General features: G+C 38.5%; 4 protein-coding genes and 1 non-coding gene across 6 annotated transcripts; 3 read left to right on the top strand and 2 right to left on the bottom strand.

The window, feature by feature from the left end:
• Window positions 1-356: 356 nt before the first annotated feature.
• Window positions 357-1,899, top strand: LOC114716598 (uncharacterized). Its single transcript, XM_028901626.1, has one exon. It carries the CDS (start codon window positions 576-578, stop codon window positions 1,581-1,583), a length of 1,008 nt encoding a protein of 335 aa, XP_028757459.1. The 5' UTR covers window positions 357-575; the 3' UTR covers window positions 1,584-1,899.
• A 3,007-nt stretch (window positions 1,900-4,906) lies between these two features.
• On the bottom strand, window positions 4,907-8,223 carry LOC114716593 (TPR repeat-containing thioredoxin TTL1-like). Its single transcript, XM_028901622.1, has 7 exons — window positions 7,269-8,223; window positions 6,991-7,183; window positions 6,734-6,906; window positions 6,237-6,570; window positions 5,930-6,134; window positions 5,733-5,833; window positions 4,907-5,644 (listed from the first exon to the last, which is right to left on the bottom strand). Exons 1-7 carry the CDS (start codon window positions 8,150-8,152, stop codon window positions 5,492-5,494), a joined length of 2,043 nt encoding a protein of 680 aa, XP_028757455.1. The 5' UTR covers window positions 8,153-8,223; the 3' UTR covers window positions 4,907-5,491.
• A 7,339-nt stretch (window positions 8,224-15,562) lies between these two features.
• On the top strand, window positions 15,563-17,333 carry LOC114716600 (uncharacterized). The gene is made up of 2 exons (XM_028901628.1): window positions 15,563-15,961; window positions 16,074-17,333. The coding sequence occupies exon 2, from the start codon at window positions 16,094-16,096 to the stop codon at window positions 16,916-16,918; it is 825 nt and encodes a 274-aa protein (XP_028757461.1). The 5' UTR covers window positions 15,563-15,961; window positions 16,074-16,093; the 3' UTR covers window positions 16,919-17,333.
• A 3,298-nt stretch (window positions 17,334-20,631) lies between these two features.
• On the bottom strand, window positions 20,632-24,401 carry LOC114716580 (uncharacterized methyltransferase At1g78140, chloroplastic-like). 2 transcript variants are annotated; one of them, XM_028901604.1, is made up of 9 exons: window positions 24,210-24,401; window positions 23,688-23,791; window positions 23,341-23,481; window positions 22,938-23,022; window positions 22,224-22,417; window positions 21,971-22,082; window positions 21,638-21,745; window positions 21,154-21,297; window positions 20,632-21,084 (listed from the first exon to the last, which is right to left on the bottom strand). In XM_028901604.1, the coding sequence occupies exons 1-8, from the start codon at window positions 24,360-24,362 to the stop codon at window positions 21,157-21,159; spliced, it is 1,038 nt and encodes a 345-aa protein (XP_028757437.1). In that variant the 5' UTR covers window positions 24,363-24,401; the 3' UTR covers window positions 20,632-21,084; window positions 21,154-21,156. The 2 variants fall into 2 exon arrangements, with proteins under 2 accessions (XP_028757437.1, XP_028757436.1); XM_028901603.1 differs by having other exon boundaries at window positions 20,632-21,297.
• Window positions 24,402-26,019: 1,618 nt separating this feature from the next.
• On the top strand, window positions 26,020-26,092 carry TRNAK-CUU (transfer RNA lysine (anticodon CUU)). Its single transcript has one exon. It is a non-coding gene; the product is annotated as a tRNA-Lys (tRNA).
• Window positions 26,093-26,303: the final 211 nt, after the last annotated feature.

Genomic DNA, 26,303 nt, shown 5'->3' with positions numbered 1-26,303 from the left:
GGGTTCCATAGAAATTAGAAACAAACGGGTCGGTTCGGTAGTTGAGACAGAAGGCAAATGTACGTGTGTTCACACGGCACCGTGTATACGTGTGTGTGTGTGTGTGTGTGTGTGTGTGTGTGATATGATATGAGTAATGAGCATCGTGTAAGAAAAGTATTTAGTAACATGTGGCATGGGCTCACAAGGTGAGGCCATCATTGGATCATGAAGCCACCTCATGGGCTCTTAACTTTCCCTCGTATTATAAACGCTATTGTGAAGCACTAACACAGGATATCAAATAAAGTAGGCCAGTAGACTAAGCAGCAACATGTTCTCTGGTGACCCCAATTTCAAACCGTGGGGACCAGAAACCACTGTGACCGGTGATTCAATGAAGAGAACGCCTAGATAAAGGCTACCAGCGTAGGAAAGCTGTCACTGCTTCGCTGCTTACCTTTTTCCTTTCATTAACCTCAACATTTCCTAAATCCCCCCAAGATACATCCTCCTCAAGATTTTCAGCACAGCGCAAGATCTGAGGTGCCACCCCCTCCGTATTCTCTACACAAAAATATCATCCTCAACTCAACATGAAGGCAAGAGAGGCCAAGCATGCTCCTTCAGCAGATCTCTTAGTATGTTTCCCTTCTCGAGCTCATCTGACTCTCATGCCCAAGCCCATTTGCAGCCCCGCCAGGCCTTCTGATTCCACCAAACGCCACCTCGGCCACCACCTTAAGAAATCAAGCACCAGAGGTGGTGGTGGTGGTCAAGCTAGCCCCATGCTTTGGACCAAAACCAAGTCTATGGGCTCGGAGATTGCCGAACCAACCTCTCCGAAAGTCACTTGTGCTGGTCAGATCAAGGTCAGGCCGAAAACCGCTGCTTGCAGGAGCTGGCAGTCGGTGATGGAAGAAATAGAGAAAATTCACAATAACAGAAAACAGAGGAAGCGATCCGGCTGGGCCGACTCTTTTGGTTTCAAGAAGGAGATAATGCAGTTCTTGACTTGTCTGCGAAGCATACGGTTCGACTTGCGATGCTTTGGTTCGTTCCCCGAGACGGACGCCACCTCTCAGGACGAAGAAGAGGATGAAGACGATGGGTATGGAGGAAATCAAGTGCGTATGGATGAAGGCGAGAAAGAAGCTTCAAGAACCGTCTTTTCTAAATGGTTTATGGTGTTGCAAGAGAATCAAAATACTGGGTTTCACGGAGAAGACGAGAAGCAGAAAGGTAAGGTGGGGGATGATGGATCAGAGGCCGAGCCCACTGTCCCTCCACCGAATGCACTGTTGCTCATGCGCTGTAGGTCGGCTCCGGCAAAAAGCTGGTTGCAAGAGAACCAAGAAGGAAAAAGTGCCGAACCAGAGAAAGAGAAAGCCAGTGATGAAAAAGTAGATAAAGAGAAAGTAGAGCTAAAGAAAGGGAGGAGTTTGAAGTCATTAATGGACGAAGAGAAGAGAAAGAAAGAGAATTTGGTAGTGATGAAGTATGACTCTGATTTTTACGAAATTTCATCGGATATTGCCCAAGAGACATGGATTGTTGGGGGACTAAGCGATCCGTTGTCAAAGAGTCGGAGTTGGAAAAGATGATGATCCACTTCTTACTTCAGACACACTCTTTTCTTTTGAAGTCATTAACTTTGATTTCCAACTATGACGAGGTTTGTGCCTTTCCCATCCCGAAACTACGTTGGTGTGACCACTGGGAAAGCTAATAATTAGTTCGGAGTATTAGCGTTTTCGGTTATACTCAATATTAGTTGATAGTTAAATGCATAAAACCTGTACAGCTTTTTAATTTCTTTTCCCAAGATTTTGCTTTGGCAATTACGTGTATGAAGTTGTGTACTCTGTTTTGTAACCGAGTTATTATGAATTCGAACGAATATGTGATCTTCTTTTCCTCGTTCTGTTTCTTCCAGAAAAGATTAGTGATATCGGGCCATTGGCTCCCTTATTAAATGAAAAAAACCATAAAAAGCAATAATAATAAGGTGTACTGATTATTATATTTATCAAATTTTAAGGGAGAATCACTAAATAACATAAAGTTACCATCTAAATGACTAATTAACATATTTATGAGCCTCACAATAAACCTGTCCTTCACCAGAAAGGTACAATTTTGTTAGTCATGTTCGCAACTTCGCATTATGCCCGCCATTATCCACGTTATTGCTGAGTATGAAATTAGTTGTGTTTAAGTCTCAGACATCGGTATTGAGTTTGAGATGGGTACTTTGCAACGTCGGCCCTTCCGCCCCCCACCCAAAAAAAAAAAAAGCACAAAGATAAAACCAATGTTGAACCTCGTAATATTCATATGCTAGAAGTTATTCAAATTCAATTACTTCATGATGAAATATTGGTATCAAAAAGTCAGCTATTGATAATTATAATGCTGCTTATTACAGTAAAAAGGAAGTCGTTTCGAGCCGACTCTGGCTGCCAGAAGTCACTTTTGAAACAAAAAGTGATATTCGATTAATTGATTATTAGCAACGTTCAACAAAACTTGACAGCGATGTTGCTAATTTGGAAATGTCATTCTGACAGGGGAGGCTCTTAAATGCCTCTTGCGGTCTGCGTTTAGGTGTTTTTAAAATGCCAAAAAAAAAAAAAGTCGCAAGGGCAAAGCGCCATTGGTTCATTGGCCTTGCTTGAAACTAGAAAAAGAAATGAGAAGTTTGAGACGCACAAAGACTGCAGAGAGGAACCAAGACATGGACGAAACGGGATCCTGTATGCGTACAAGAAGAAGGAAAGCGACAAAATAAGATAGGAAAATATATACTCCAAACATGTGCGTGTAGCTTAGTTTTTCGTATTCTCGCGACCTTTACATTCTTGCATCTTAATTTGAGAATCTTCAGATTGTAGGAATCCATGCTCCTCCAATATAGAGCCGGATAAGATGCATGAGCTTTGGCAGGGACAGGAAACGAAAATGTGAAGACAAAAACAAAAAACCAAGAGCTCGAGCAGAGGTGGAAGCGTGATAAGCCAGTTGGGTTGTGTCATTCTCGTAGAGAACACCACTTTACCCATCAATGACATCTGAATGGAGGCCCCAGGCCTGACAGGATCCCAGTTCAGTCAATCCAGCGGAAACTGCCTCTGTTTTAGGGTGTCTTCACTGTTAGGCGACCCTATTCTGTTTGATATTATTATGAGCCCATTTAGTAATGTTCCTTTTTCCCTTCGTACATTGGAACTTGCTGGCTTCTGAATGATGCTGCCCTTGTTCTTGTCTCTAATACTCCAAATTTAGAGGTGTCCAAGCCCCTCCAGTCGTCCAGCTCACCTCTTGTTTTTTTCCTGGTGGGCTTTTGAGTGTGATACGAAATGGGGTTCATAAAAATGTTGGCTTTGGACTCCGACTGGGACTCCCTACGCCCCACCTCCAATATCACAAAGCACTATATTTTTTTTATTAGGCTTACAATGTAGTTAAGTTAACCCAAGGTCAAGGACCAGTAGATTCCTTCCTAAGGCTCCCAGTAGAGTCTACTCTAATCTTACAAGCTTTATGTCAATTGTCAAACCTGTGAAGAAAGTGTTCTGCGCATGCATCATGCATCAGTGCTTGTCCTCGGGTGATCTGGGAATCTCCTCGTGAATGAACCCAGCACTTTTTGGTGCTCGTCAAAGTCAAAACAGAGCACTAATGCTGTGCATGAAATGGCAGCCCATGGTCTTTGATACAAATGATTGAAACCCTACTCCTCTCAGCACTGTTTGAGGGTATCACAGTTATTCCATGCACCCACTGCATGGAATTACTGTTAATTTATCCTCTCGTCGTTCACAGTTCAATTTTTCCCCTCCAATAACATTGATTTGGAGAGGAGCATAAGCTCAGCCTGACGTTCATGTCCTTCCTCTCCATTATTGTGTTGATTGATCACGATAGTTATGTCATTTATCTTTATTACGTTGACCGCCCATATGGTTAATCATTAATATGCCACCGTTGTTGGACTAATCACGCCGTTACCCACCCCTACCTGTTTAACCGCACAATGCGTAATCTGTGTTCTCTGCAATTCATCTCATTCTAGAGGGGTGGCGCTACATTATATCTAAGTATTACATCTACTTCTCACTGCTCTTTCGATCCTAAATATAAGATATTTTTTGTAGTGTAATTTACACTACGAAAGGGTTTTTATATTTAGAACCAGAGGAGTGCTTAACTAATTTGGATAGATTAATAAAATTAGTTATTTGTAATAAATAGATATTGTCTTTTTTAAAATATTTTTGTAATCATATATATTAAGTAGAATTACCATTTGATAAAACATTTAACATATATAATTACCATATTAAAAAAATAAATAAAGTTATTAATCTTGAGGGTGACCCGACATTTAAGCAATAAATTTGCACCTTTTAAAAAATGCACCTCTTCGCTTAAAAACGAGAAAATGCTCGAAAATACAAAAAAATCTAGCTCCCTCGTGAAATAAACAACAGTACTTTGACGAAAATGAAGGATTTTTTGTGAATCCACCTACCACATTTTTCGAGAACAATTTGGGTGCTTATTACAATAACAAGCATCATAATATTTATCAAATTTTAACTATTCAGATTTAATATTAATAGTTGAGATTTTAATTGTTTATATTTTTGTTTTTAAAAAAATTGATTTTCTTTAATAGTTTGATAATCCAAAATAAATATAATTTTTTAATAGTAAGTTTTTTAAAAAATAATTTTTATTTAAAAAATGTTAGTTGGAAGTTTTAAATATAGAGATTTAAAATTGTATTTGAATAGTGTTGATTTTACCGCAACAATGAGGTCATCATTGCAATGAGAATTAAAACTGTTTCGTTAGCTAGCAATTTTTTTGGGCGGGGGGATTAAAAATGATCTTTGAACTAATGAGTAAGTAAACTGAAAACTGAAAACTGAAAACACACGTTCATATTTCTTTAATCTTTCCTATTTGATTACTACAGATACAAATATTTATCTATATTACTGACTTCACTTTCTTTTTGAAACAAATGAAGTATTGGTCCTAGCTGTTGCAGCTTTACATAATTGCAGTGATGGCTTTGAACAGCAAGTGATACCTTTGAGATATCAAGAAACCAATCAACAAACCTATTCCGGCAGCTGAAACAATCTGTCTTCTTCCCTTTTACGTTGACCCAACATTCGTAGATATTTAGGGATGCCAAACCACTGTGAAATACAGGATATGAAGAACAAAGGGTTGCACAAAACTCCTAAAGGATTCAAAGAATCAACTAATCACACAATGAAATCCTTTTTCACGTGTCCTATGGCTACATTGACGCTCTGCTTCTTCAGGGTTTCCTCCGCCTTGTGAGCAGTGTCGGCAAATATATGAAGTAGATACAATTAGTCATAACTTATTTTCCCATTGCTGGACGTCATCGCGCTCCCTTTCGTTTTCCAAAGTCAAACCTTCTTCCTCAAGCGCAGCATATAAGTTCTTACCCGAGGACTGAAATTTATACTCAGCTAGTATACAGTTTAACCGATCTTTCTAACAACTCGTGTTTGTTGCCTGGAATCTCCTTGACCCTTGATCCATTCTTGTATATTCGGAAGGCCGGGACAGAGCTCACGCCTTCTGATTTTGCCAAGTAGGGATGGTCCTCAATCTCCACCTGTGGTTTTGCTAATATATTACTGAAACAATACGAAAAAGAGAAACTTACTGAAGTATAAACCTTCAACAAGTGGAGGACAACCAACCTTGAGGAAATTAACAGATGGAAATCTCTTGCATGTTTGCTCCAATACCAGCAAAACTTGCCTGTGGGTTGCCTTGTTGCAAAACAGAACCACGGACATACCTGTTCATATTAAACAAACAGTTAACGTTATTTGCAATACAGAATTCCTCTTCAAGTAAACCTGCATCGGAGTCATGACAACTAAAGGGGACTTACCAGGCAACGTCACATAATGTCTAAAGCGATCATTGCTTGAGATGAAAACCAAATTGGAACCGAATTTCAAGTCTTTAATATCTTCTCCTCGCAGCATCTTGAGTTGAAGTTGGGCCTCAAACAAAGCCCTTGCCACCTCCTCATCCCCTGGCTTTTCTCTCATCAGCATTTCGTAGTCTTGAATGGCAGCTCCCCATCTTTCCAACTAAATCCAATGAAAAAAAGGACAGTACTGTAAGAATTACTATCTCTAAACGAGTATTTACTATAAGAAATTAAAATCAACACAAATAAGAAACCAACTTACCTTAGCATTGCAATCTGCCCTCCGTAGCCTTGCCTTGCTGTAATAAGGCTGAATTGCAAGGGCTGCGTTACAATCTTCGATTGCTTTCTCGAATTGACCGAGCTTAGAACGGCATGCTGCTCTGTTGCATAGCAGCACTGAGTTGAATGGATCATGTTCTAGCCCTTCATTGTAAACCCCACATGCTTCCATAAACTTCGAAGCCTTGAACAGTAAATTTCCACTCATTCTCGCTGACCTCACTGCCCTCGTCCTTCTTACCACTGCATTCATCTCTTTGTTGGTTGGATCAAGTTCAGCTGCTTGCTGAGCAGCCGTCACAGCATTGTCGAACCTGCTCATGTGGATAGAATTAGGATGAGTGATGCTGCTATAAGAAGACTCTTTAACCGTTACTTTTACAAAGAATCGGTATCGGTATTATGAACAAATCATGTAGTAATTTATCTAAAATACTGGAACTAAGTAGCCTGCTTTATATGAAGTATTTGACTAACCTGCCGGCTGCCAAGTGAACTTGAGCGCCTACTGCCGACAAGTATGCAGTAAGCGGCAAGCCAAAAGTCTTAATACACCACTCAAGTTCAAATTTGGGCATTTTTTCGTAGGTAGAAGAAGCCTCTTCATGCTTCAGGAGCTTCAGCAAGGCTTCTGTTCGTAGAGCATAGACCTGGCGAATATAACCATTTTAAAATCAGTAAATATCATGAGGAAACTGATAAAAAATAAATAAAGGGAGACCAAGGATACTAACCTGCGGAGCTGAATTAGCACATAATGATATTGCAGGTTGTGTTTCCTTTAGTATAGTCTTCCACTCATTCACTTTCCGAGCTTCAAGGCACTTTTTCAGGTGATTTTGAAGAGCCTGAGCTTGGATTGCGAGTACGGCATCCGCATATGGAGTTGAATTATTGCAGTGGATCGCCTTTTCTGCTTCTCCCAGTCTGCATTAAGATTTTCAGGTCTATAAGGAAACTAAACAGAAACCATACTCTAAATTCGTAACTTTCCATATCCATTTCTGATTACCTGAGATGTATCGCTGCCAAACGGTGGTGAGCTCTTACATAAGAAGGTTCCAGGCGAATAGCTTCCTCGCATTCGACCAATGCTTCTGGAAGGCGGCCTAAGCCCATTAGAGCTGCGCTCTTATTGCAGTGATAAGTTGCCTTATTTGAATCGAGATGAATGGCTCGGTCATACAGACTCAAAGCTTCTTCGAATTTCCCCTGTTTGTAGGCTTCATTTCCCTCGGTCTTCAACACCTCAGGATCTACTCGGATCCTCTGTTTCCGCAGTTGCGCAAGTTCATCGCTATTCTTCCTCATGATGTTGCCCATTCCGGCGTTAGTGTGAGAATTAGTCACAGAATTCAACTCTTTACTCTTGGAAACGGATTCCCCTTTCTTTATAACACTAGTTCTGGGGCTGTTATTTGCAAGCAAATTCCCTGTAAGTTTCAAGTTAACCGTGGATTTATTCTCGTTGTCGCGCGAGTGACTAGTGCTAATCCTAGCAAGCTCGAGAGAATTTCCGACGGGATCTCTCGGTAATTTGCTCTCGTCATTTTTTGTATTGGTTGAATTACCAGAGGATGCTGTTGAGCTTCTAGCAGCATCTGAAGGTCGCCGGTTTTGACTCTTCTGATGACCGGAGGTGCTCTTTCTGGGTGTCTTCTTATCCGAATCTGGCTTGTGGGAGTCGGTAGGGAGATTTAGCGCGCCCTTGGATTCATGATTTGGAGGCTTCTTGGAATCCTTTTTGCTCTCCTTGCTCTGCACATTGTCGGCAGATTTCAAGGATAGTGAATGGACGGATGATTTTCTCAGCAGATAGCTTCTGAGAAGGGATAGCCTCCCCACAAAACCACAGCCCAGATGACTCTCCACCTTGGTTCCGACCTTCCCTGCCATATCTTTCGGCCTAAACTCTAAATGAGACGAATGATAGTCAAGTCACTATAAACTGAAAGATACACAGAAAAAGAAGAAGGTGAAACAAGCCAGGACGGAGTAAAGTGGAAGTCGAACGAACTCTTAGAGACTATGAAAAGGAATTTATGAAGGGATGGCGTAGACAGGAATGTCTTTATAAAGCCGTGTATTAGGTCCTGTATATATATTTAAAGTTCGGAGCCCGCTGGAGGGCTTTCCCAGAAACCAAGCAACAAACTTTATACTACGAACACCGATTCAGCTAGTAAACGTATATTAAAAAAATAAGTTAAGTTAGTTATTTATAATAAATAAATATTTTTTTTTAAATATTTTTACTAATCAAGTATGTTAGCTAAAACTATAATTATTAGAAGGACTATCTTGAAAAAAAATTACATAAATATGAAAAACAAAGTGGATTGGGGTCTTATATTTAGGATAAAAATAAAAATTAAATGAGATCTTATATTAAGAACCGGAAATAGTATTATTTTATTTTCCTGCCGATATAGATATAGAATCAATGGGTGGAACTGAGGATTCAAAAGAAATCAGGAAGATAAGCGCGCTTAAAGGACGGGGAAAACAGAGCAGGATGAGTTTTGGACCAAATGGACACTCGCACGCACCCCGTAAAATTTTCAAGTGAAAACGAACTCCCACGACTGTATAACATAAAGCATGCTAAAAGATCCATGAGAGCTCAAAAAAATTACTTTGCATTGGACGGATTTGGAATCTACTAGCTTGCTTGGGTCAAAAACAATTTGGTCTTTTCCTAAAATACATGATCATCGACTGCCTTGTCTACGTGTGTATTTGACGTCGTTAATTCTGAAACTACATTGTGTGTGAAATCATTCCATTAAATTGTGCTCTCCATCCATCTCAGGGGCCCAGGTCTAAATTAATTAATTCTCTTAGTTACATGAGGAATGGCTTAAACTTTATTTTATTATAGGACTATTATAATGAAGCTTGTAACAGAAACAATAGACTTTTTAAGGGTCAGAAGAATACAACACAGTCACCGATCAAGTTCAGGCATTTTCTTAGAACCTTCCCGTGGAAATGTAAAATATGATCGATTGAAATATGTTATCATGGGTGGAAAATCACAAGAGTGTGGGCCTCGCAGGTGACATTGTTCATCAGTTGTTGCTTGGGCTCTACCTTTAATTATTCTCTTTTCAGATAGATAATTGATAATTTGATTCTAATGACCGGCATTACTACGCGTAAGGTGACAAGGGTCTCAATTTTCTAAGACTAGGTTATGATTAAAGATTCCTAAAAATGATAAGATATGCAAATAAAGAGCTTTGAAATCAATTACTTTAGTGTACAGAGAAAACGTGAAATTAACTTTCCCAACAAAACAACAAGCACTTTTTTTTTACAAAAATATTCATTTAGGCATTCTATTTTAGGATAAATATTATAAACAAGTCTGAAGTGGGCCGTCTCTCCATGTATGTGAGTGGTTTTTTTTTTTAAAATTTGAAATGATTAAATTGATTAGATGATTGAGGGGTTTGCATGACGTATTAATAATTTATATTGTTGAATTCACTCTGAACCAGTCGGAGCTACATTACATGTAGGCAGCTTTTGACTAGAAACAAAGCCTTGAAAAAATTATTAATAATTAGGAGAATCACTCATTTGGAAATTGAAAAAGGAGAAGGCTGTAACAGAATATTAGCAATAATGATAATAGCCACGTTGGGAAGTGATTTATAAATAATAATAGCCGGTAACAACTTCTCCAGTTGTAAAAAGCACAAGGTTAAATGAATATGGGTGTTTAGCAATTCATAGCCGGGGAGGACTTTTGCCAACAATGAAAAAAACTTGTCAAGAAAGGTGAACGGATGGTAAGATTTCTTTTGGCGCATATAGGGCTTGTTTGGCCCGAAGACCCCACAGCAATGAGAAGCATCCCTGAAGCTACATGAACATATTACAGGGGAAGCTTTTTGCTACCTTCCTGTCTATTCCAATTTGGAGGTTGGTGGGGATTCTCTTAGTTTTTTTGAGAAAAAAATGATAGATTGCGTGTATGGCCATGTTTGTGACTATCGTTACAAACAGAATTTCAGAATTTATACCCCCCGATTTGTCCAATACTCTGCCCGCATCATGTCTCCTTTAACCCCTTGGGTGCCTCTGCCGCCCCATTAAACTGTTTCTTCCTCACCAAACACGCCTTATCAGGCCCTCCACTTGTCTAGCCAGCTGCCTAGTTCTTTAAATAAAAAAAAGAAAAGAAGATTAAAACTGGGTCAAATGTTTATCTGGATTATATTCTAGCTACCTATACTGGTTGATTTTAACCGTGGAGTCATTCTAATTATAAGTAGGTGAGATGAGTTTGTGTTCGCCGACAGGTACAAAGGAATCCAAACGGATTTCCTCTCATCTGTGCGACCTATTCAAAAGTTGGTCAATATTCAACGACAAACAATTAGAATGTCTATGTCCGACAATGGGACAAAATTCGGGGGATGTAGATAATGGGTTTATATGTAAGCTTCTTGCTGCAGTTGGCGTCACCAAGACCAGATCTATCGTCGGTGGCTTCAGGATAACTGGGTGGGCCTACGCACATCCATTAATTAAGAGTATGGCTTTAGAGTTTAGAATGAGACGGAGACGAACAAGTGAGATTAGAATATAATAAATGAAAGGGGAGGGTTCTTCAACATTTCCTTCTCGTTTGTTGGGTCACAGGGACCATCCAACGGTTTCATAATGAAAGAAGAAAGGGACTAATTGGACTCCACATACATTTCATTATCTCGAGAGGTTCTCTCCTTTCCCCAAACTAATCCCAATAACGCACTTGTGTGCATCCGCGTGCAATCACTGACGTCTCCCATCCCTTCATCCTCATTTCATTCTTTTATCTTTATATATATGCTGCTACATACTATATTCTCATTCACTCATTCTCCTTTGTATTATCATTAATTCATTATCATGTATGGAATTAAAAATTCCACGTGCCAAATATTGACTTCCCTAATTAATGCTCTCGTTCTACGTCACCAATAATGCGAATTGATGCCTTTCTCCTTTTATACATATACACGAAACAGTAAGCTAAATATATTTATATTGAGGGTTGGTGTGACCTTCAAGTTTCTAACACCCATTGAAAAGAAACAGATGTGAATCACGATGTTACAGGGTCACATTCCACGCATCCATATGTTAATATTCTAATGAATAATGTATATATATATGCATGCATCTCAACTCTACCCGTACGGGGGACGAATGGCCTTCATAATTGATTAGGGGAATTAGGTAGCTTGACATGAAAGCCTAAAATTCAAATCTAATTAAAAACATGGTTAGCAAGATTTTGTGAATGTTCTCTGATTGCGTAAATGTTATAGGGGAACGAGAAAGGAAACTCTGGCAAAATAATTGGTCAATAAGTAAAAGATACTAGACTTACGGCTGTTGCTATGAATCAGGAATGATAAAAGGTGATGATATCAAGACATAAATAAACAGATAGGTCCAAGTTGAGAGATCCAATAGGAAATGATGATGTTGAAGTATGCAGTAGTAATGTGGAGAGTCCAAATTATAGGGCTTTAGGGGAACGATGGAGATGAAACGACTTTTGAGAATAAAAGTAAGAGGAGAAATCTTGGGAAGTAGTTAAAGGAAGGAGAGTGGGGTGAAACTGCAGGGAGGAGAGCTTGGGATGTACGTTGGAATCCCCAAAAGAAGTGGAAGAGGCCATAAACAGACTTGAGATCCAAGGCTGAGAAGGATGAGCCTCAAACTTGGCATCAAAGCCTCCATTTGAGGACAGAGAAAGAGGCCAACACGTGATCTCATGGCTTTCAGATCAGCTGCTCAAACTTGCTGTTTAAGAATGAGCTGGCGCTTTTGAAACAACCTCACACTAATTCCTATGTTAATCATGCTTCTATCCTAATTACATTCCATTAGCCACTTGAACCCTTGTCTGTCTTTCTTACCTATTTGCATCGTTTATGGCATCCATCCGCACCTTGTCCGCATGTGAATGTCTCACTTCACATAAATATATAACTGTCTCTTGTCTATCTGGAGAGATATAAGCAGAGAGGCAGAAATCAGAATTGTATGACTCTCTTACTACCTCATATCCTTAATATAAAAGCTATTTTATTTTCAATTTTGATCATAAATTTAAGACCCTAATTTATTTTATCTTTCATATTAATTTATTTGTTTTTTTCAAGTATTCCGTGTAGTAGTTGTACGTGTTAAAAATTCTATCAAATGATAGTTTTAACTAATATATATTATTAGTAAGAGTATTTTAAGGAAAATAATATAGATTTATTACAAATAACTAATTTAACAAATTTTTTAATTCATTCAAATTAGTCAACTAGTTTTTTGTAGTGATGAGTCATTAAAGAGTTGCGGTAGTATATGAATTCTATATACTTCCAAAATCCTCCGCTATGGTCCTTACATTCAGGTCGTGGTTCCCTAAAAACAATCCATTTTTCAAATTTTGTAGCTTTTGCTGTTTACGTAGCATTGCCCCAAAAGTTGACCGTACTTTCATGGACTCAACGCCACTTTTTCCTAATAACCCATTTCAGATAAATCTACTTTACTCAAACCTACAGCCAGGTTGTGAAAACTTTGCATCTAGATCAATTGACATATTACTCCCTATCTTTAATATAAGAGTTAATTAACTAATTATAGTATATTAAAAAAATTAGTTGAGTTAGTTATTTGTAATAAATAGATATTATCTTTCCTACAACATCCTTACTAATCAAGTATATTGATCAGAACTATTATTATTATAATGATTATCTTAAAAAAAAAAGAGAAACAAAATAAATTAGGGTCTTATATTTAGAATCAAAATAAAAATCAAACGAGCTTTTATATTAAGAACCGGAGGTAGCATTAAGTATGAATGTAATGAGCATCAACAAAAATATTTAGAAAATCTAAATTTATTTCTCTTTGTTACGAGCCTACAGTGTTTGCAGGAATCTTCGGTCATTTTATTTTTTCCGGCGCTTCACATTTGTTATGTCTCAGTCACAAAACCTGTATATATTCAGAAAATGTATAAATACTCGAAGTCAATGAAGACATTTGGGATCCTGGGAAGCTACGTACACATGCCAACACAAACATAATTATTACAAAACCAACATTAACCATAAAGTTCTTTGCGATATCACAGTACAATAAACTAAATGTCATCAAAATTCCATAAGCTCATTCATAAAGTTCCAATGATCCGAACGTTTTTGACTGATCAATTATATGAAGCTTTACTAAAGCTAAGTGAGTATGGATCTTGGAGAAGTTACGCTGATTAGGAACACGAGGACATGATCTATGGTTTATTAGAGCGTGCGTGCTCGAGTGCGGATCACCCTGGGTGATGTGGCATTATATTATTAGTTGACTACTTTTACCTCCGCACAACATGTATCCCCTTGGCTGAAACATTAAACATGCCAGGCTTTTGTTGGGTTAGGTTAGTTAAAGTATTAAATCTCGTTGTGTCTGACTGTTTTTTTTTTTTTTTTGCCCGAAAGTGGCTCCCCCCCCCCCGGGGGCGCTGGGGACGTTAAATTCCAATGAAGGCCCAGATTTGTGCCGAGAGGAGAGAACACAATGAGATCCAAAAATGGGAAAACACACACAGATCCAGAAGTCTTGGAAAACAGCAAAAGCCGGAAAGTTCAGCCCAAAAATATGCAACTAAGGTGGACAAAAATGCAAGGAACCAACCAAAAATGGCCAGAGCCCAATAAAACGGAATATGGATTATTGTATGAACAAAGGAGGCCCAGCCCATAAAGCAGCTCTGGAACGACGGGTTTGCGGTATATTGGATACCGAAAACATGGTTATATAGCAACAAAGCTGATTTCGGTCTTTGCCCTACTTTTATTAATTAGAGTGTAATGTAATCACAGAATCCCCTTCTGGTCCTCTCCTCTAAAATCCCCATACCGAGACTTTAGGGACTAGACCCAGAATACAGATCCATCACGCATGTGTCATAAAGCTCATCATCGGTTTTGAGAACAGCAGTCACCAGCTTCAAATGAAAAGCCCAAGTGGGCAGGCGAGTATATCAATTGGTGGGAACAACAACACCAGTATGGATCCGATTCAGAAAACACGACTCCAGGTCAAAAGAACACACAGAATTTTGGGCGTAAAAGGGGTCCGTCAAATAAATGGCAGAAGGCCGAAGCATGCACGCATCCATCCATTGTTGACGGCAATTCCGCTTCTCCGACTCATTTCCGCCCTTTCCCAAATTAATTAATCCTCACATTCATTCTCTTTTAACAGCATCATATCGACGTACTGTTTTAACTTGAAACCCATAATTACAAACTCCAAACAACTGGAAGGAACATACACGAAACACGCATCCTGATTGCTGATTGCTGAGTTTAGCCTGGTCATTCCCTGTCCGCGTTTCACGTTCATTAATTTTTGACCCCCTCCTTCAACGTCAACCCAATCTTAGAAAACGTTATTGATTATTTTTGCAAGACGTTTTAATAAACTTAAAAAGCATTAAATATTTTTTTTGGATATAAATCCTAAAAATAAGGATATTAAGAAAGAAGAAAAACTATACCCATCTCGTCCTATTTATAAGGCAGAGAGAGAAACACTTTTTTTATTCCTATTTATAGAATAGAGAGAAAAAACTCTTTATTTAGTATGTGTTGACTTTGTTCTAACATGGGAATATATATTAAATAAGGATAAAATTGTTAAATTTTAAACTAGAAAGTTAATAAAATTTAAAATTTTTCTTGATTTGTATGAAACATGTTGAAAATGACTTATAAATAGGATCAGATGAGTGGTTAATAAAAATAATATTAGAATTAGGAATTACTAAAAATTTGTGACAAATTTAATAGTTGCTTTTCGTAATACATATGAGTTAGAAAAAATTTTTATATTTTTAAAAAATTAATTAAGCATTAAGTAGTAACGAATACTCGCTCCGTTCTTTATTATAAGAGACATTTGATGCTTATGGCATGTTCCTATATATAAGAGACACTTACAAGTTGTCTCTACTTTTTGTATTGATTAGGGATAGAAAAAATGAAAAAGAAAACAGTAAAAGGCTAACATGCCACGCCCACACACATTCTGCGAAAGTTGAATCATAAAGGCCGAATCCGCACACGTGGAAAGTAAAGCGCCGGAATGGCGGTGGCGCTATTGGTCTTGCTCACATCATGGTAGGCGGGCCGCTTCCTCTTCTCTTGGCGTTGGTCCATGTGAACTCTTAAACTCACATTCTCTCTCTTCTTTGAGTTTGACCCGTTGCCACCCCCACGGCAGCCCTCTCTCTTCTTCTCACTGCAGCGGCGACCCCACCAGCCCTCTCTGCCTTCAGCCTCTTCATTGCCTCTTTTTCTGAGCCTCGAAAAAATCTCTCCCCCCTTCTCCCACCTCCTTCCTTCTCTCTTCTGCAAACCCTAATTCGCCCATCAAGCCAGACCCCTTCATTCCTCCCCCAACTTCTCCACCTATCAGTTACATCCCTCTTCCTCCGTCACAGTTGAGATATATGCCTATTTTTAGACACTCGTACCTTTTCTTTTTATAGAAACCTGTTCTCTTCAGCTCTGGGAGTCAGTTCAGGAACAGATTTGAATTCCTGCAGATTTCAGCACCTGAGAGAATTAAACTGTCTTTACTTTTCCAAAAGGCTGGGGTAGCACAATTTTCCCTCCAATATCCGTTTAACTCGTATGTAGACGGGTTCTTAATTTATCGGAAATTCACTCATCCAGTCTTCTCTCTATCACTCAGTTTTCTAAAATATAGTCTCATTCCCTTGCCATTCTTGCTTTTGTTTTAGCTCACTACAAGACTACAAGCATGTGCTCCAGCGGCGAGGAAGAATATGATTCGAGAGCTGAATATGACACAGTTGGTCCAGCCTCTTTGAATGGTACCAATACCCCGTTTGGTTCCTTCTTTTCACCTATTTCTCATTCTAATCAACAAAACCCCAACTTCTTTGATCCTTCACCTAATAATTACCTCCACGCTGCATCACAATCTCTACCAGCTGCCTCCATTCCGAATTCTGAGCCTAGTTGCACTCTCCCGCCAGAGCCACCATTATCATCTTCATCGTCATCATTTTTGTTTGCCGGTAATCCATTAGTTGGAGGGTGTCGCAGAGAGACAGCCCATGAGCACAATAATGCAGTGCGGAACTCAAAGAAGCGAAGCAGAGCGTCAAGGCGGGCTCCCACTACCTTTATCACCACCGACACCTCCAATTTTAGATTCATGGTGCGAGAGTTCACCGGTGTCCCGGCTCCACCGTCTTCAGCCGCATCCCATTCTTGCCGCTTCCACCCGTTCCGACCTTCCCCTCGGTACCTTGACCCCCCAAATCCATTTTTATCACCTTTATCATCTTCTGCTAATATCAACGCCACTGTTAATATTGCCCCTGCTGAGAACGTGGTTCATCCTACAGCCCCTGCCGCCGCCACTCATAATGCCCCAACTTCTCATCAACTCCTTTCTGATTTGGGTTTCGCCTTCCAAACACCTCATCATCTCCCTCTTCCTACGAGTTTTAGTTCAAAGTCTCAACCTTATGGATCTGGGTATGAACCATGCTCCGTTGAAACACCCTTTTCTGAGTGGCCGGTCAATGCCACTAACTCGTGGCCTTCCCACTTCTAACGGAGGAGGAACAAGAGATCAATCGAATGCCCTTTCCAGCAGCTACGGTGTCTGCCTTCGTCCTGCATCTTTTACTATCACAAGGCCCTCCAGCTCAACACCTCCAACTCGAAAATGGCCGGACCCACCCCTCATTCATGGACTTGTTCTTGTGATTAGAAATCCTGCACACCTAATGCAGCATTATTACCGACTAGAATCAATGATGCAGTGAATTGATATCGCCATGATGGTGTGATATATGGTTTGTTGTAATAATTGTATTTCCAGTGACATGTTCGCTTTTTCTTTTTCTTCTCTTCCTCACGTTTACATATATTTGCTCCTTTGATTTATATGTAGCACTTGAGTACCAGATGATATTTTCTAATTTGTTTTTCATGCACCACCATCAACTAATTGAGAAGTTTATCCATGACTGTTCGCATCATTAGCATATAATTTATAATAGCAGAAGCGAAGTAAATAAATGATTACATCCTTGTAATTACTGCTGATATTATATGATTACGACGACATGAAGTTAAGTGATTTAATTGGAACAACCGTTTTGAAAGCTCTGAAGATATATATACATATATATATATATATATATATATATAACCCAGTTTAGGAGCGTGGGAATACTAGAAAATGTTGGTGGTGCGTACGGATGGCTGAGTAATGTTGAGAAGGAAGAGAATGTAACAGGTGGTTGGCGATGCCACTGACCGCTGGAAAATGGATGAACATGGATTAGAGGGAAAGACGTGGAGGAGTGGTCGGTGTTTTTGTTGGCAGTTGTTACCTTATTCATGCCAACCCCTTTAATTTGTCTGACGATGGGTTCAATTTGGAGCCACTGTCCTCAGGTCGCTGTGCAAACTCTGTATTCCTCCTATGTGCGGCCAATTCTTCATTCAAGTTCTTGTTTATAGATATTAGTTTTAAAGTAGTAGTATATATGTAGCTGCGTGCGGATATTATTTATCATGAAATTAGTGTACGTGTGGTGTGTGTTGTTTTTTAACTGGTATACACACACACACACACACATGTCATCTGGTTCATAGAAATTTTTACCTTAGGACTAAGTATATAAACCAGGAAAACTATTAAATAATCCATCTTACGTAATAATATTCTACCATATAAGCTACCCTTATTTTTCTGGGTTATATTAAACTACCCTTTAATAATCTTTAAGCATTCATTCGTCCGTGTTAACAGAGAAGTATTTCAAAACGCTGGTTTTAGTGAAATGGAGGAGAGGAGTGACTGATGACGCTACCCTCGGCGCTATTTATCGTTCGGAGTTGGTAACGAACTAACGATCTTCTGACTTGGGATATCCATGGTTCGGTTGTCGTACGTATTTCCCACCGAGGAAAATGAAATTGTGTTTGCTTGCAGAGCAAATGGTGGCAAGATTAGTGGCAAACTGTTTATTACCCATCTCTCAACCATAAAACTGCACACACTATAAAAGGGACTTTCCTGGAGAATTAAGACAGGTTACTTAGGAAGCGGACAAATTAGACAATGAGCAACGTAATTGCACAGCAAAGAAGTCGCTTAATAGATGAGGAATGGCTATCATTTGTTGGACTGGGACTTGTTGGCATATCTCAGCCGATCATATTCCGCACAGGACGAGAAAATAGATATCGGGAATTAACAAGAAAGGAAGCCTGATGCCCGTGTATGTGCTCGCAAACGTAACAGAGAGGCCCAATCCCCGATTCATGCATTCTCTCCGATAAAAGAAGTAAGCCTCAAGTTCGCAGAAAATGATGAGTGAGGCAGTGAGAAAGAGTTTGACGAGACAAGACAAAAAACAAAAGATTAAAATTTGATATGCTTTTTATTTTTTTAATATATGGAAAGGGGGACATATGATGGATTGTTGTTTACAAAAACTTGATAGGCGGTAGGCAACGCAAAATCATAGAGACGCCAGAAAATATATACTGAATGAAAGGAGTGATGAATAATTGAACATTATTAGGTACTGCTAGTAGATGCATATGATTCCCCGCCGAGATAGCAGGAAAAAAGGTAATCAGGAGAAATTAAAGGGGCAGAAAAAGAGATCTAAAACATAATGATACGCTAAGCAGAAAACAAAAGAGAATTGAAAGATGATGATGAAGGCGGTAAACGACGAAGCGGATTGGGAGGGAAGGCGACACGTGAATCCTTGGGTGGGCCACTCCCAATGATGTATTGTTCCCCCACACCCTCCCCTGCCCTGTTTTCTCGGCCCAAAATTAATCCCATCCAGCACTCTGGAGATTTTTAAATGCAGTGTACAGTATTTTCTTATCCTCAAATTCTCTTCCTATTAATTATCAGTTTACGAAACTTCAAGTAATTATTCACAATTTTGGAAGAAGAGGGCGGCCAGCTTCCCCGGCGGTGGTGATGCGCAGAGGTGGATGGTGGCAGGGAAGACGATGAGTGGAGAGGATGGAAGGAGAGGGAGGGTGGGTGGTGCAAGCAACATTATGGTTCAAAACCAGATGGGCAGGAGGTTGGGATTGGCATCAGCGAAAATCATATAGATGGCATCGGAGAATACGGGTCTCTCAAGAGCCTGTTATTAGTAATGGGTCAATGTTTTACTCTATATTATAGTTCTGTGGGCCCATTAAGGACCCAAAAACTACTAGAACAAAAACGTGCGAATTGCGAACCCTGTCCCTGGAATCTTCACAATGACAGAAGAAACTACTTGGGCCTTAGAAGTTTTCCGCGTCATCCATTTTCCCGGGATCATTTCTCTGGTAAATAAAAATCTATTTCAAAAGGAACCAATTTACGTTGACATTAGTAAAGGTAGAATTTAAAACTTATTTGCTTCTATTTCCCATTTTTATATTATTAAAATAATTTTATGAATTAATTTTTCAGAACGAAGTTTGAAAAAAATAAAATAATTTATCTGAGTCATTGTTCTGAAAAAATATGTAAAGTGATGAGAAGAGTGAAAGAATATTCTCCGCCATTTTTCTAATTTTGTAAAACAAAAGGTAACCTTCCATTAAAAAGACATTCCAGAACTTTGATTAAAAAGGGAAAAATTTTTTTTAAAAAAATTCAGAACACAGTGGAAAAAAAACCAAATTTTCAAATAGTTATATATGTGTGTATTAAAAATTTGCTTTAAAAACTAAGAAACAAAAAACTGGACCAGATATTAAACCGGTTGAGGTAGTAGTTTAAGAGTCAGTTAGTCGGACCAGATCAACTCGGGGTCCCACCCATTATATTAAAATAATATAATATAATTAAAATAACAAAGTATAGCAACATTAACAATCACTAATAACAAAATATAAGAAAATATGACAATAATTTGATTGTAATAATCACAAAGTATAACAATATTGATAATTTTGATCTTTATGATTCATCATTAATTAAAATTAATAATTATTATTACCAAAATTATCATTAAAATTTATTTAAATCTATAGGGGCTGATAAATTAGGAGCTGCATGAGAAAAGATAGGACTAATAACAACCTAATCATTCAAACCAGTTTATTACCGGTTTTCACCAGTTTACACCGGTTTGACCGGTTCTCTACCGGTTCAACTCCCTCCTGATTTAGTATCCAAACCAAACCGGTCCCTTGATTGATTCACTGGTTTACCAGTTGAACCGGTCGGTCTAAACCAGATTTTTGTTCACCGTTAAAAACCACGTCATGCTATATAGTGTCCGGTTTTATATATTTCTCTCTAACTCAGGAATACGTAAACTACGAGTGGAGTGTGAAGCTCAGTATCCGCCTTTACAACTCGGAGGAATACATAATGAGTGGAGTGTGAAGCTCATTACACGCAATTATGAAGAGGCCCCGTGTGAAGTGAGAGCACTGCTTCTTTTTTATGTCAAGGAGCTCCAGTCCCTCCCCATGTACCCTTCGTCCGTCAGTTTCTAGGATTCAGCACGTTGTGTTTTACAGAAGAAGAAGAAGAAAGAAATATCTCTTGAATGTTGAATCTTGTTTCAGCGTCTCTGACAAAGTGTTGAAGAGCCAAAGAAAACGTAACCTAATCCTTTCTTTACAGACCAAGTGTTTTAAACATTTCTAGAGGGCGCTTTTCTCTCCTGACAGATACCTGTCTGATGTATCATATCTTCTCAAGAGTAGGAGACATTGATCATGCCATCATACCTACAAAGTAAAAACATCTTCAGCACAATACGATGAGAAGGCAGGGCTGAGAGAACCCAGGAAACTCACCCCTTAGTTGGGTTTTGCAGCAGAGAACATCACAAAAGGCCCATTTCTTATGCACGAAAATCTGACCAGCCCACACCCTGTGCAGAGATCTTCAAGTTCACGTTCAGACAGAGTGATGAAGCTGCCTGATACTTGCCTTATATTCTACAACAAGAAACACATTGCCTCGTCAAATCTGATATCCCATAATAACATTCTATATCAAAACCAAAACACGTTAACGCATCGTCTTCTCTTTATAGGGATATAAACTTATGATTCACAACCATGTACAAGATCAGAAGGAAGCTGCAGAGCATCTAAATAAACGGATGCATAGGACCAGAAGAAAAAAGTCAGAGGATCGAGAGTATGAAAATGCTACAAAAACAACAGAACATATTCAAGTACATCGTTCACACCCAGTTTATCAATTATGATGGGACATGTAAAATTTGTTGGGTTTGAAACACAGTTAATTGCCCCAAGGTAAACAAATATATACCTGACGTAGTTCACGTAAAAATGGGACAAAAGAAAAAGGGCCGTCGAGTATATAAGTAGTTGCAACAAAGACCCCTCCAGGTCGCAAAACTCGACTAATTTCAGCCACCTGAAAAATGGATTACCAAAATCATGCTGTAAGTGGGGTGTATAGATACAGGCTGCATGGCCCGCGCATCAGCTATTACAAGTGTCAAACAAACTGACATGTTGTTTATATCTAAAATGTTGCAATTACTCCTCCAGGAGAAATCCCCTTTTTAAATCAGATAGCAAGTATATCCTGAACAAGTGAGACCCTTTCCTATGATGTTCTAAGGAATAGTTATCTTACAGCTGCTGATGGTGAAGGCCAACAGTGAATAGCTGCACCAGCGTGCACAGCATCAACAGAACTAGAAACAAAGGGAAGCCTAGATATATCCGCTCTGATCAAGATGAAGTTCCTAAAAACAAAATATTAATGAGATATGACTGAAATAAAAATGAAAGATTTAATTAAGAAGTGGTCCCTCAAAAATGGGTAATCCGTTAATTCACAGGTAAATGGTATGGACTCTGAATAGTTATAAATATAAACTGTGTACCCTTTTGGAAAATTCTCCTCCTGCTTAGTGAACTCATAGCATTGCTGCAACATGTTTTCAGAGAAATCTAGAGCAGCTACGGAAGAAAACAATCCGCTTTTCGCAAATAATCTTGAAAATAATCCACTCGCACAGCTTGCATCAATGATGTTTCCACCAAAGACTGGCTTCAAGAAATCCTTCATAAGTTCAAACTGCAGAACAAATCAATTGAACGATTTCAAGGGAAGTGCACTTGAAAGTCCACAAGTACAAGATATTCTAATAATGCTTCAGGAGTACAAACGATTTAAGAAATAAATCCATTGGCATTTCAGAATTTCATCGCATATTTTACACACAACATCTGAATTTGTATCTACCCCGTCACACGTCAATGAGCTCTATGAATGCCAATATGGGGTCATAAGGACTAAGACATCTTTCTGGCATTTCCAGATTAGCTTTTGAAAATATCTTGGTGAACCAATATAAACTGCTGCATAAGTAGCACGCAAATCGATTGAGTAATTTCTAGTATGAAACGCCCGTATCTTGCTGCCTACCTTGACAGTTTCTAGTGCTCCTTCAAAGGGACCAGGCTTAACAGTCAAAACTGGAAATTTATTTACAATTAATCTTTTTTCCAGTTGGAAGGCAGCATATTCAATATTAGTATTAAAAAAACAGGATCAACCAAGAGGATATATGCTTAAGGAAGAAAGACCTATTCACCTCTTTCTCAGGACCTGGGAAACCACCCCATACAGAGAAAGTTTGACGCCAACCCCTCTCATATAGAAATGATACCAGTGGCAGCCTGATACAATGAACAACTTGTGTGCATCAGCGATGCAAGCTAGTTTCGTGGTCAGTGCTTCACAAGAACAACCTCTTTGATAATTAAATTCTACTTTAATACTATTCTGAGAAGGCAACCCTTTTATCTGAATACTTGGGTCAAACTTTGCCAACTAACGGGGAGAATTAAAATTAGGTCAGCTGAAGGATACGATCTCACATTTCCAGTTTATTTTCCCCCTACTACCAAACAGTCCTGACTCCTAAACATGCCCGATTGGAAATCAAAGGTTCCACCGATAAAAATAAATGAGGAAAAACAAACAGGCTTCCATGCCTGAAAAGCTCTGTGGAAGCTGGCATTGGTTCCCCATAACTCTTAGCCCCACTTGCCGTCGTTAGATCAAGATATGCTTCCCTCCCTGCATATGTCTTCTTGCACGTGCTACATTGCAAGCTAGATCCAGGGATAGAATCTCTGTATTGAACGACCCATGAAGAAATCGAAACCAGTTAGCTATCCATGTCATAACTATTTATATACTAAAAGTCTCTAATCACAGCCACAGATTCACACATAAAGTCACACGCAAATAAGAAAGCTTGCAGAAAAGAAAAGTTGCTGCATCCAGTAGGCGGGCAATAGTTTCACAAGTCAGAGATTACTTAAACAAATCAACTCACATGGAGAAAGCAGGATCACCAGTCCACGTCAGGGAGTCGTAACATATGGGACAAGCCAATAAGTTCTTGCTCCGGTTAGCTTCCTTATCAAGTTTCACGGCATCCTAAACACCAATTAGGCCGAGAAATAACAATCAAGGTGACGTGGGACGAAGAGAAATCACTCAAGAACCGACGAATTTAATCAACAGGTACTATGCATTCATTTTGTACCCAATGTTACAGCCAGGACTAACGTACGCAACACGAAGGGCCTCCGATTTCGTCTAGTACTTTAATGCTCTAAAACCCCTATGACCCTATTGCTGCGGCATTTGCTTTCGGTTCATCTCTTTCTAATTTCTACAGCACTCACTCCATCCAAAAAGAAAAGGACTAGCAGATTTTGATACTTTCCAAAAAAAAATAAAAATCAGCGTCTTTATTCCCTTAATTATTCAATTGAAGCCTACCAGACCCAATAAATATAGGTGATGTATATTATTGTAATTGGCTAGAAATAAGAGGAAGAAGAAGCATTACGGTGGATTTGGGGTCAAGAAAGGCCTGGGAAGATGCAGAGGAAGCGCGTCTAAAGAGGCGGGTAGAATGGCGTAAGGAACACAAGTAGGAGCTGCGGAGTTGAGTCGTAGGGGTATAAACACAGAACAGGTTATTGATGATTGCTACCGCCATTGGCAGCTATGTGAAAGAGGAATCTCGTCTCCGCTTTTTCCACACTACGAGGTTGTGGGTGGCGGGAGGGAGAGGGTGGTGTTGCTCTTATAGTTCTTGTTAGTGTTCGTGCCAGATTCTCAACGGCGAACGTGTGCCCAATTGTCACCCCAAATTGTTCCCTTTGCGCTTATGGCTGTGGTCAGCATGGCTCACTGAGCTGGCCATTTTCTGACAATTTTGATTCCATCTGATTTTCTCATTGGGCATTCATCAATCCTGGGGGGTGGAGGCGTTGTTTTCATATATTTATCTTGAATTTTGTAAAATCATCTTTTAAAAACCTAATCCAAATACAATGAAATGGATAGGTTTGCATTAACGGGTGAATGATAATTTTTTTTTCCTTCTTCCAATTGACGTATGATAATGTATCGAGCGAGGGAGAAATAAAATTTTTTGCCCAAGAAAAAAAAAAAGAAATAAAAAGGTATATGTTAGGTGGCAAAAAAAGAATATGTAAATGTTAACTTTACATAACTAAATGGCACTACTATTGCGGATTTGCATTCAGAATTATTTAACACCATATACTCACACACACACACACACATTCATTTAGTGCCAGGGAGTCGTATAATTTTTTCAGGAAAAGGTATATATTTAATATTTTAACTTTCTAGAAGTAAAAGATTTCATTTTGATTTTTTAATTTAAATTTTTTTAACCATAGAATGATTATTCTTTTTTTTTTTTATAACAAAATTTTAGGAAAGGGGTTAGGCTCACCTACTATATAAGGGCAAGACACCTAATACTTGATTTACTGGGACCTGTCCTCACGAGCATAGAAGCATGACAAGCAAGCTCTTTTTTTTGACTCGATAGGTAGGAATCTCCTAACTTTATTGCATTGCAGTGATGCCTCCCCCAACACCGTGATTGAAGTCACAACAAAATGACATTTCCCAGGATCAAACCCTCTTTTTGGTGAGAAAGTCTGATCCTTTTACCAGCTAAACCCACAAACAAGGGTATAAAAATGATTATTCTTAAATGATAATTTTGTTATAATAATTATGATTGTTAAAATTAAGCATAACACAACAACATTTGAAAATATTTCATCAACATTTAAAATTTTAATATAATCATTTTTTATTTACAATTTTTACGTTAAAGGATTAAAATTATGCTTTTTAAAATTAAATATTCAAAAAGATTAAATTAAAACCTTATACAAAATTAAAAAATATATTTTAATTTTTCTTATTATGCATATACGTGCATACATTCCAGAGAACTTCTAATTGCTTAGAGTTCGATTGGCAAGCAAGAGAGGCGTTAAACTTCCTAAAAACCCTATAAATTTTCATGTTATTTTATAAATTATAATGTCTTCTTCAAATATGTTAACCCCTTCGATAGGTTTTTAATATTATTAAATAAAAAAATGAAATTTACGAAGTATTTAATGTTAAAAATAACATATATATTTGCAAATAATTTTGGAAACCCAGAAAATGAAAAAAATAAAATCAAGATAATTAATTAAATAAAATAACCCCTTTAAGTAGTTTTGAGAGACCGACATAATAAAATGATGCAGCTTTTGAGTTGGCGTTGCATTTTCTTAAAATTTGTTCTAGTTGAAATTCTGGAACCAGCTTCCAACAGTGCCCGTCTAGCTCAGTCGGTAGAGCGCAAGGCTCTTAACCTTGTGGTCGTGGGTTCGAGCCCCACGGTGGGCGCTTTTAAAATATTTATACTTCTACTTTGCTATTTTAGTTCTACTTCTACAGTAATCGAAATCCAATAGCATAAATGGTCGAATTTATTGTTTGGCCCTTTCTATTGTCTCGCTGGCTTTTCATTTTTTTTAGTTGGTACTCCCTCGGTTCTTATTATATAGCATCTTTTAAAAGTAATTTTTATCTTAATTGATAAGGTGGACATATAAAT

This window comes from Neltuma alba, unplaced genomic scaffold, assembly GCF_004799145.2.
Source record: "Neltuma alba isolate B1F8T4 unplaced genomic scaffold, ASM479914v2 tig00011681_pilon, whole genome shotgun sequence".
Taxonomy (NCBI): domain Eukaryota; kingdom Viridiplantae; phylum Streptophyta; class Magnoliopsida; order Fabales; family Fabaceae; genus Neltuma; species Neltuma alba.
The sequence above is the reverse complement of the archived record's forward strand: the minus strand, read 5'-3'. Positions and strand labels throughout refer to the sequence as shown.